Genomic DNA, 12,500 nt, shown 5'->3' with positions numbered 1-12,500 from the left:
CGAAACAATACTGCATGTGATTACTATATATATATATATATATATATATATATATATATATATATATATATATATATATATACTAGCATGGGTGCCCGGCGTTGCCCGGGTGTTTGGAGGTGTATGCTGAGCAAAAAAAAAGGGGGTAATTTTTTAAACTTTGACCCCTATTATGACCCCTGAAAATTTATTGTTTTGGGCTCAAATCAAGTTATTAAGTTAGATCCATGTCCACGGAAGCTATATCTAAAATTTAAAGTGTATAGACCCAAAATTGTCGGAGAAGTTTGGTAGAGTTCTCAAAGCTCAAATCGTTGAACTTTGACCCCTTAATCGCCAAATTTCTGGCTAAAAACCGATCACATAGATTTTTCCAAATCTCAGTACCCTGTATATCAAATTTCGAGTCTGTAGACTAAAAATTGACAGAGTTATTTCGTAGGGAAATGTACACACACACACACACACACTTTCACTTTTATAGATATATAGATTTAAAATTTGAGTCTGACAGAATGACAAAATTATATTGCAAACCGATATATTAAACAAACGAACTTCAAAGAGACAAATGAACACATAAGTAAAAACAATTTGTATTAGAAAACATTTATTATTCCACGTCTTTTCTTTTTACAGACCTGACGACTGAGGTTCGCTCTTAATAAAAATTGTTTTTTATAGTCTTAATTTTGACTTCCTTTTTCATAAAAAACTAAAAAAAAAATCAAGAAAGAAAAGAAATTTAATTTTATTTTTTCATTAATTTCTTTCTGTGCAAAGCAATTCTTTCAAACTTACTCTGTTTCCAAAATGTTTTTATTTTATTCCCCTCCCCCTTCATTCATTTTCCTCCGCATCCTGGCAAGATTACTGTACACATAGATTCGAAAAAATAGTCAAAAACAAATATATAAATAAATGTTATCAAAGGCAAGATAAGTTACTTTTCTACCTAACTGGATATCTTTTTTGTGTTTTTATTCAATGTAATATATTTATTCAGCTCGAAAAACATACAGTGTTTACCGATGTGTTGGAAAATTCAAGATGGCGTCTCACACCCTCTTTAACACCGTAACTTTGGGAAAAGGTGTTATAAATAAAAAACTATACAAAATACTATTAAAAACCCGCCGAATATATGTCAACCTATGTCACGGTAACATATATTGAGCGAGTTTTTAACAGTATTTTAACAGGGCACATCGTAAAAACTGACCCATTAATTTTCCTGAAGTAAAAACTATATAGTTTTTAAACTTTTAAAACTGTACATTATAAAAAGAAAACTGTTCGAGTGATTTTTTTTTTTTTTACATGGGTGTCACCACTTATCAAGGCCCAGAGGCCACTCAAGGATAAGGGTTAATAGGTATACATTAGTCATTGTGATTTTAGCATAGTAAACAGTGGGAATTTTGTAACTTGGATTACTTGAAAAAGAAAACTGTTCGAATGATTGAAAACAAAATAACAATGTAAATATATTGATAAGAAAAAAACAAAAACAAACGAAGTTTCCGTTTCAGGAACCCGAGTTTAATTTTATGTCATAATCATTCAACTCGTTAGCGGTTTTATTCAGCGATTAGGGATAACCATACGACATATCTAATTACCAAAGCGATTTTTTTAAAATTTTTTTTGTTTATTAAAACTAAACCTGTTTATGAACCAATTTTTTTAAAGCCAACACTTTAGTTATTTTGAGAGCGTGCAACTGCACCCGAAAGGTTGATTAGGAAACTCCAAATCCTTTTATGACTCGGAAAAAAAGGGGCTTTTTATCGGCTTAAATGATAAACTAATATTAAATATTAGTATTTGCCATCGATTCTGAAATAAAATGAAATCCTGACATTGTGATCATTTTTGCAGGTGTTATGTGCCAAATATTGAAATAAGAATGTTTAAATTCAATTATTGTAATTTAAGTCTTTAATTTTAAAGTCGATTTTATTTATAAAATATATTTTTAGAAATCAATCTCAAAAACAATCTGAACAATAAATCTCTTTTGTTATGGCTAAGTTTTTGTCAAGGGTAGAAATTATAATAGACAAGTATTCATCCATGATGACATTTTACCGATTTCCTGGTTTACAGGTATTCTTGCTAAATTTCTTCGAAAGAATTGACATAAACAATACGTATATTTCATGCAATAATGACTTTTATTTCTTCTGACTTTTCCTAAACTAAACATAAAACATCGGTTAGGGTTAGTTTAACATTCTGTAAAAGTACCTTCCGTTTTTTTTTGTTTGTTTGTTTTTTTGTACTTCTGCAGAGAAGGTAAAAAACCGATAAAAACTGGATATATTTTTCGTGTTTTTATTCAATTTAACATGTTTATTCAGCTCGAAAAGAATACAGTGTTTACCGATGTGTTGGAAAATTCAAGATGGCGTCTCACACATTCTTTAACACCGTAACTTTGGGAAAAGGTGTTATAAATAAAAAACTATACAAAATACTATTAAAAACCCGCCGAATATATGTCAACCTATGTCACAGTAACATATATTGAGCGAGTTTTTAACAGTATTTTAACCGGTTTTTTATTTATTACACCTTTTTCCAAACTTACCGTGTTAAAGAGAGAATCGGCCGCCATCTTGAATTTTCCAATACATCGGTAAACACTGTATGCTTTTCGAGCTGAATAAACATGTTAAATTGAATAAAAACACGAAAAATTTGCCTTTGATAACATTTATTTGTTATATATTTGTTTTTTGGCAACTTATTCGAATCTATGTGTACAGTAATACAAACCCGAAATGAATTTAAGACCACGAGTGAAATGAGAAAAAGAAGTCAGCGGGTTTGGTTGCCATAACAACGTGACGGTAGTGAACGTGTGTGTGTGCGTGTGTGCGCGTATTTCGTGTAGTTTAGTTTCGTATAATAGTTTCGTATTTTTTTAATTTGTAAATAACAAGTTATTAAAAAATTAAACCCTTCCAAGATGGACAATAAATAAAGCCATAATATTTTATGGTAAAGGTAAGAGCGTAGAAACGATTGTTTTTTAGGAGATGTGATTATTGGATTAACCAATCAGAAATCGTCTGTGGCACACACACACATCTCTGTTTTTATAGATGTACTAGCAATCGGTGCCCGGCGTTGCCCAGGTGTTTTGAGGTTAATGCTGAGAAAAAAAAAAGGGTCAATTTTTTAAAACTTTGACCCCTATTATGACCTTTTAACATTTATTGTTTAGGGATCAAGTAAAGTTAATAAGTTAGATCCATGTCCAAGGAATCTATATCTAAAATATCACGTGTTTACTGTTTAGACCCAAAATTGTAGGAGGAGTTTGGTAGAGTTCTCAAAGGTCAAATCGTTGAATATATTAAATATTATTTTTTAAAGCAGTTTGGCCTTCAAAATTTCTGTTTGGCCTTTTTCTTCACCGATGAAATCTGGAGACGCAACGGGAATTTTCGGCAAAAAAATGTTTTTACTATGCACATCTATGTAATGAAATACAATTTGTGGCAAAATTTCAGGAAAAACTAATGGATGGTTATCTCGCAATAGTCCGGACAATTCGCTAAATTATCTCGTCAAAACCTTAAATCTCGAATTTTTGTGCATTTTTTTTTTGGAGGGGGGGCTAATTTGGCATAATAGTGTCCATTTAATAGTATTATCTTGAAAAAATAAAAAAATAAGGAAAATTAACAAAAAAAACAAACAAGAACAACAAAAGTGTGCCGTATTTTTAAAAGTTTTATTGCGTTGTTTTTATTTGCTTCTTTTATTTCATCGGTGAAGAAAATGGCCAAACAGAAATTTTGAAGGCCAAACTGCTTTAAAAAATGGCCAAATTCGCGAAATTTGGCCTCGCTATAAAAAAAAAGGGGGAAATCCCCCTACTTGAACTTTCTGTTTAATTTCGCTTGTAGCGTTGATTTTTTTTCTTTTTTCGCTATAAAAAAATAACTACTTGATGAAATTACGTGATTTTTTCTGTAGGAAAACTTTATCCCATGACGAGTACGTACAATATATTTTTTTTTTAAATATTTCCATTTTTTAATGTCAATGGAAAACTGCACACGTACCCAAACCCGAAATGTAAAGACCACGAGTGAACGCGGGTTTTTTTTTTTAGTTTAGTTTCATAATGACGGCCGTGATGTCGGAGGTTCGATTGTTAGATTGTAAGTTAGTTTCGTATCTTTGTAATTTGTAAATCGCAAGTTAGGAAAAAATTAAACCCTTCCAAGATGGACAATAAATAAAGCCATAATATTTTATGGTATCGTTAAAAGCCTACGAACCATAGTTTTTTAGGAGATGTGATTATTGGATTAACCAATCAGAAATCGTCTGTGGCACACACATCTCTGTTTTTATAGATATATAGATATACACTTTTATGGGAAAATAAAATGTGGAAACAAAACCTACTTTTTCTCACACAAACACATGAACCGACTCATCCCTCTCCCTCTCTCAGACACACTGTCTCTTTCTCTCTTTTTTTTCTCGCTCTCTCTCTCCCTCTCTCTCTCTCTCTCTCTCTCTATATATATATATATATATATATATATATATATATATATATACTAGCAGAAAAATCCGACGTTGTCCGGGATTGAAGTATGATAACGAAAGTTTCACCTCCCATATTTAATCATCATCGGAATTAATGCAATCACCCTGTTTTCAGTATTTGTAGGTTATATTGCACTGTAGAGAACTTACTATTGATTTAATGAAATTATTTTTATATAATAGCTTTAGTTAAAGTGTAAAATGCAAAAGTCAAGTACCATGGATAAATTGTGCTCTAAACATACACAATAATTTTGAACGCGTTCCTATCATATATCCAAAAACCTATTGTTGATTTTATATGCCAGGACTTTCTTCTTGTGCGGTAGAAAAATTTCTAAAATGCACTTATAATATTAGGCGTTAACTTTGGTCAAGATCGCCTGTTCCTTCTTTCATCGGATTTTTTTTCGATTATCGATTATCGATATCGAAGGCACTTCAATACAAAACCGAACTTCTTAATATACTCAGTCATGATTATGTGAGCCACTAAATAAAGGCTAAATAATTTTCATATTCTTTGGAAAAACGATCGTTAATTAATTACTTATTTATTTTGTATTGTTTCAAACTAATCAGATGATTGGTTTGATTTTACTATTATGCTGAATTCTATTTATGCCTATCTTAAACATTCTGCATAACAGCGTAGAATTTGAGATGAAAATATCCCATCACATCGAATATATATATATATATATATATATATATATATATATATATATATATATATATACGTGTGTGCGTGTGTGTGTAAAGGTGTGTGTGACATTATAGTTGTGCGTGTGCGAGAAATCTCTACTAAACTCCTCTTTGTATATGTCTTATAAAAAATGGAAACTTGATATATGGAGTGTTTGGACATGTAGCACACTTTCACTTTCGAGTTTAACCGGCAGAGATTGTGCTAAGGGGTCAAAATTGAAGACATAACCGTTGAACTTTGCAGGAGTAATCGACTAAACGTGTTTACATAAACAGACCTACATTTGTAGATCAGAAAACCATATTTTTTTAACTATTTATATGCTTATGGGTGTGGCCCAGAGTCTAAAGGATGGGACTAGAGAGTTCTATCATTCGGTCGCGATTCTAGCTGATGGCAACCAAGTCAACTTTTTCTTTATTTTAGATATCAGTACTATATATTTGGTCTAATAAAATCATCGATAACGGGGGGATGATAATAATAATAATAATAATAATAATAATAATAATAATAATAATAATAATAATAATACATAATAATAATAATAATAATAATAATAATAATAATAATAATAATAATAATAATACAGAAATAAATAAATAAATAATATTAAATACGTAATTTTGATGAATAAAAATATCCTGTTTCAGCGTATCTTATGACCGGGCAATGCCGGGCGACTAGCCTATATAAATCCAGTAGAGCCCCTGGATAAGGTTACCTAGGATACGGCTTCCTCAGGTTGTAGAAACTGATGTTTATTCCCGACCCTGAGTACGGTATTTGCACCGCCCTGCGGTGTAATTTCTAATGTTATTTGATTATATACATGTGTATTATATACTGTACTGTATTTTATTACTAATTCTTAATGCTGTACCCCGGGGTTCTATAGCGTATATATATATATATATATATATATATATATATATATATATATATATATATATATATATATATACTTGTTATATAAACATGGTCACATCCTGCTGCTACAAATAGCCACTTGTTTCAATCAAACAACAGATATCATAAGGCAGCGACTTGAACTTTTGAATAGTCAAGTCGCTGCCTGATGATATCTGTTGTTTGATTGAAACAAGTGGCTATTTGTAGCAGTAGGATGTGACCATGTTTATATAACAATAAACAAGTATTATCAGCTCTTTTTATTGAGCACTATCTAACAACCTCGTTGAATTCATTAGTCCATTACTTTTGAATAAAAAACCCCTAGTGTATATATATATATATATATATATATATATATATATATATATATATATATATATGTGGGGGGGGTAAGATAGTAGACAGATAGAGAGATAAATAGATAGATAGATAGATAGATAGATAGATATAGATGTATATAGATAATATATATATAGATATATAAAAGACACTCTCACTCACACACATTGATAGATAAAAGCTAACTAGACAATGGGGATAGGTAGATAGTTAAAAGCTGACCGTACTTAATAGAAAGATAAATTGCTTAGTACGCGCGTGCTTAAAATAGCGAAAAGCCCAATGGTAATTTCCATGGAAACGTAATGGACCTTTCGGAGATGAATCTCTGCTCTCTCGGGTTATCGATGTTGAATTGCCGATGTCAATTTCTGACAGCCGACACCCCCCCATCAGTGTTGCATGTCGATTTCCTGTAATCATTGTCTTCTTGATCAGATCGAACTTTTACCGCCCGAGACCCTGACAATTTTGACGTCTTCACAATCGGGGAGGAGGCCTTCTCATCCGTTCGGAGCCTCCCGCCTAGTCTTACCATTTGACTCTCTAAACCTTTATCACGTTCAAAATCGAAAATTATATTTGAAATGGAAATCTCTCAGACGTTAATCAAAAGAAGAACTTTGAAATTTCTTCTGTTTACGGATGCGTATCAATGGTTAGTGACGTGACAGGGTTTAATCGAGGTCCATCAGGTAATGGAATCGGTTAAATTTGTGTTCAATAGCGAATATCCCTGTTAGTCGAAAAGAGAATCTTTTGAATGGAGGAAACAAAAAACAAACAAACGTATATGTTTTGGTGTTGATGTCATTTTAACTTAAAATATATGTGCACGGATACGAGTCATAATCCATCCGTATGTTCAGAAAAACATATTTTAGCGCTCATGTTATCCTAGCAGGGGTGACTGGCGTTGCCCGGGCTAGGGAAACCGAAGAGAATAAACGTAGTGGCGTTTGAACACATTTAAAAAAAAAGTGTGTACGCTTTCAGCATTGTAAATTATCTTTTCAACAAAAATTCATAAAATTATAAAAAATTTCTAATACCAGTTATTTCTGTTGCCTAGGGACTTATTGTTTTGTGCAAATTTTAAAATGGTACTAGCGGAAGAATATACGCTTAAATATGATATTTTAATTTGCCCAGATTTCGAATATATTATTATAGTCATGATTTAAAAAGTAAAAAAAAAAATGTATGTAGGTGCCATTAGCTAGAATCGAAATCGAAACTGTCCCATTATTAGCTGGTGACGTTTCCACTGAACCAACGCATCACGCATCGATAAACTAATTACAACATCCTTGGATGAATGTAAAAAATGTTTAACGATTTTTTTCAATTTTGATACACTTTTGACTCCTTAAAGACAATTTTAACCTGCTAAAGACCCATAAAATGATGGCCCGTAACAATCCAATCATTTGAGGCGCCTAGCACCGCTCGGCGAATTATAGTTTCGGAGAAGATAGAATTTGAAAATGTGGAGACAGATATACAAACAGACAAGCCGTTTATATATCAGATTTTCAAAATAAAATAAAGTTTTACGCATAGTAACAAAAGTTATGTTAAGTGCTTAACAAACCGCACAACGTGCATAAGTGCGTAAGGGCAAAAAACGTCTCCGTTTCCAGGCGCCCAAATTCACTTTTCCAAAAACGATATTATCAGAAAATAAAAAATCTTTTAAGCCTGGTTAAATGCAAAAGCTTAGCGAAACAAATATTTGCAAAAATATTAAACGAAACGTCCACTGAAAGGTGGGCACGAACGCGACAGTTCTGAGACAAGCATCTAAAACTATTCGGCCACCCTAACAGACGTTGCAAATTTAACGAATCCGAGAGATGAAGCAGTTCACGCATGAGCAGATGTTAAAATTGTTTAGAAAGAAACAATGTTATGTTACCCCTTTCAGATTCTGCGGTCGTTAAGGTAGAAAAAAATGAATATTTTGTTCTAAATTTAACATATTGTTCGTCCGAGTTCCTGTCTTTTAAGACAGTGCGAGAAGCATACTCAACCGATCGGACTTCAAAAGTTTTACTGGGAAATACAAACAAACTCGCACATAGACATCTCTCCTTTATGTAATAGATAGTTGTTGTATTGCATATATAGTTGTATACACCGGAGGTATATATATAAGCTCCACCCCCTCGCCCCCCTCGCCAATCTTTCACGAGAAACACCCGTCTGGCTGAAACTACTGTCAATAATTATCCCCACTCTTTATCTGTGCCTTAATCCAAACGTAGATTCCATGAGCAAAGCTTCTTACTATCTGAACGCTAGTGAAACTCTCTGCCGCTTGCCTGTTTCGCACCTGACTACAACTTGAACGTCTTCAAGTCCAACATAAACAAACTCCTGACAAACCGCCCCCTTAAGTAAGACACTCTATCAAAACCCCCAATACTAATGATTACTACAATACTATCTCATTGATTACTGTACACGCAATAACCCTTATCCCTGAGTGGCCTTCGGGCCTTGATAAGTGGTGACTCCTATGTAAAAAAAAATAAAATAAAAGGGATCAAAACGTGTGCATGTTATATAATGACTTGGAAAAATTTTTGCTTTTCAGTGAGTCACATTACAAATGATAATAAATGTCAAATAATAGCTTACCTGAGAAACGGCGTCTCTGACATTGTTTCGGCCACTGATTTGTAAGGAAAGGCGAGGACTTCATCGATGACATGAACGACACCGTTTATAGCTTGGATATCTGCCGTAGTAACTCGGGCTTTCACATTATTACTGATCACATACACTAAAAAGAAAAACGAAAAGGGTGAAATAATTGTAAGACATCAAAGAAGATCATGATGGTTGGTTGTTTTTGTTTTACGGCATATCAACCCTTTTCGGGTTATTTAATGCCGAATCCAAAGATTTTGAAGAAAACATTTTTAATAGAATATATTTGGTGTTTTCAAGTCAGTTTCTATTTAACCCATAGTTGGGACCCTAACAGGTACTACCACTCCGGGTCAGAGTGGACCTGGGAGCAATGGCAATTAAAGGGTGGGTCTACACTCTCCAACGCCTGCAAGCTGGGACCTCACCATCGGATATAGTTTAAGATCAGACCGAAGATCATGAAATATTGTAACAGTGTGTAATGTTATACAGAATACCAATGTGTTATAGACTCAGTATGTCGCCAGGAACATGGAACAAGTAATAACTTGACACCGTTTTTGTAACAACGACATCTATTTCCTCATCCTTTCGCCATGTGATGTAGTTGACTTCGGTAGTATGCTCTCTCTTCGTTTTATATTGATTTTGTTGTCATTAAAGTGAGGTTATTTCGTATGTATTTGCATATGCGTGTCCGCGGTATGTCACATGTGAAATATTAATCGCGGTTTGCTTTCATATTGTTTTACATATCCAACATTTTTACACTTCTTTTTTGAGAATTTATAAATTGTGTTTCACTTAATGCCATAACTAGCAAATTCTAGCATTGCTACAAATATAATTTGCTGATTTCTTTATGTCCTCTGACGAGAAGAATAACAAGAATAGCATTCTTTAAACTCCGCGGAAGAAGGACTTTTAAATCGTTTTTTTTTCGGGGGGGGCAGTATTCAGTCCCACAATAAATTTTAAACGTAAATTTCAGCTTCTTTTGTAATAAGCTCTACTCTCTACTGCGTATTGAGCTTTTTAGTCGGTTGTGATTAAAATACTGGTATTTATATTAGTTTGAGGTTAGCCATTGCGTATATCAGATAAACATTCCTTTTGATTTCATTACTATATATATATATATATATATATATATATATATATATATATATATATATAAAATATAAAGCTGAACGTATGTGGGTGGGTGTGTCTGGTTACGAATAGGCTCCTATATGGTTGAATGTTATTGAAAACTGATCCCATACAATGATAGAAGATGTATCGAGACACAGGAATGGGTATGTTTGATCTGGCATAATGATGATTCATTAAAATTTGGGGGTCTGCGTACGCTCCTGGTCCACAAAGTACAGAAATAAAAAAAATTAAAATTAAAAAAAAAACGTTTACGAGTGTTTTTGATATAGATGTACACAATAATACTTTGATAAGTATGTTTTAACTTAATTATGGATGATATAATAAAATTGTGGGGTCTGCGTTCGCGCCTGGTCTCCATAGAATGGAAATAGGCACAGACTTTAATAAACACTTTTTATATCTATCTGCGTAAGTATACTTTGATAATTATGTTTCAGTTTGAAGAAATATGGTATAATAAAATTATGGGGTGTTCGTTCGCGCCTTACCTCCATAGAATGGAAATATGTCACAAAGTTTAACAAGGTTTTTTAATATAGATCCACAGAATATTGTGATAAGTGTTTCAGTGTGAACAGGTATGGTATAATAAATTTTGGGGTTTATCTAATTTAGTTTTACTTTCATCATATTTTGCTTTTGTTTTGATACCCTCAAATTCGAAGCTATCTCTTTACGACCCTTCCTTTTCATAACTTATCACACTTTCATAAATCAGAGTTCATTTTCTGTAGGCTGTTTTTGAATCCAGTCAGTGACGGGTACTTTTGCTAGTATATATATATACCCTTTATGTAAAATTTCAAATATTTAGACCAGAAATTGTCTGAGTAATTTGGAAGAGACCGCAGAGGTCAATTTTTTTTTAACTTTGACCCCTATTATGGCCCCTTAAAATTTATTGTTTGGGGCTCAAATCAAGTTATTAAGTCAGATCCATGTCCAAGGAACCTATATCTAAAATTTAAAATGTGTAGACCAAAAATTGTCGAAGGAGTTTGGTACAGTTCTCAAAGGTCAAATCGTTGAAACTTTGACCCCTTAATTGCCAAACCTCTAGCTAAACACCAGTCACATCGATTTTCCCAAATCTCAGTACCCTGTATATCAAATTTCGAGTCTGTAGACTAAAAATTGACAGAGTTATTGCGTAGAGAAATGTACACCGACACACACACAGACACACACAGACACGTTCCCTTTTATATATATATATATATATATATATATATATATATATATAGATGGATAGGTAGATTGATAGATATGTTTAACAAAAATATATACGTATACATAAATATATATGGAAACAATTTTGTGTTTACTATAAACTTTTCGTAAATATTATGCAAGTATAAATGATGTAGAAGATCTTCATGAATATAATTACAGGTAATAGTTGACTAAAGATGATTATCCCATTAAAAGACCAAAGCAACTAATAGGGAATTAATTAAAATGAATGTTTAAAAGAATATGCAAATTAGCTAGATTGTTTGCTAGTGAATGCAATTCCACAACCAAGATATAAGAAAATTGTATTTTCTTTTTAAATAAATAGAAAAGGTTTTTTTTTAATATGAATATCGATACACACAAAAGAAAACCGACTTTATAGGAGTATATATATATATATATATATATATATATATATATATATATATATATATAGCGCATAAGCCTGACGAATCCTATAGTTGGATGAAACGCAGAATATTCAGTGTAGCTTAATCGCCATATATATTTTATAAATTGCTTACTAGCTCTACCTACGTATTCAGCACTTTTGAAGTAAATACTTAAAGTTTAAGCATAAATCTATACTTTCGTATATTAAATTTATGTGAATAAATGAAGTAGTTATATATATATACATATATATATATATATATATATATATATATATATATATATATATATATATATTATTAGCTCTTTTACCGAGCTGTCTAATATATATATATATATATATATATATATATATATATATATATATATATATATATATATATATATATATATATATAGCGCATAAGCCTGACGAATCCTATAGTTGGATGAAACGCAGAATATTCAGTGTAGCTTAATCGCCATATATATTTTATAAATTACTAACTAGCTCTACCTACGCATTCAGCACTTT

The 12,500-nt window shown here is 32.0% G+C and overlaps 1 protein-coding gene across 1 annotated transcript in view; it reads right to left on the bottom strand.

Moving 5' to 3' along the window:
• LOC145296133 (uncharacterized) overlaps positions 1 to 12,500 on the bottom strand; it is a 1,188,759-nt gene that overhangs the window by 106,540 nt on the left and 1,069,719 nt on the right. Inside the window, exon 17 of the mRNA XM_080142289.1 lies at positions 9,182 to 9,326. Coding sequence (XP_079998415.1) covers positions 9,182 to 9,326 — 145 coding nt within the window. The remainder of the gene's footprint in view (positions 1 to 9,181; positions 9,327 to 12,500) is intronic.

The sequence above is a fragment of the Euprymna scolopes genome, chromosome 16 (genome assembly GCF_053919585.1).
Source record: "Euprymna scolopes isolate OS-2025 chromosome 16, ASM5391958v1, whole genome shotgun sequence".
Taxonomy (NCBI): Eukaryota; Metazoa; Mollusca; class Cephalopoda; order Sepiida; family Sepiolidae; genus Euprymna; species Euprymna scolopes.
Note: the sequence above shows the minus strand (reverse complement) of the source record. Positions and strands in the feature narration are given on the sequence as shown.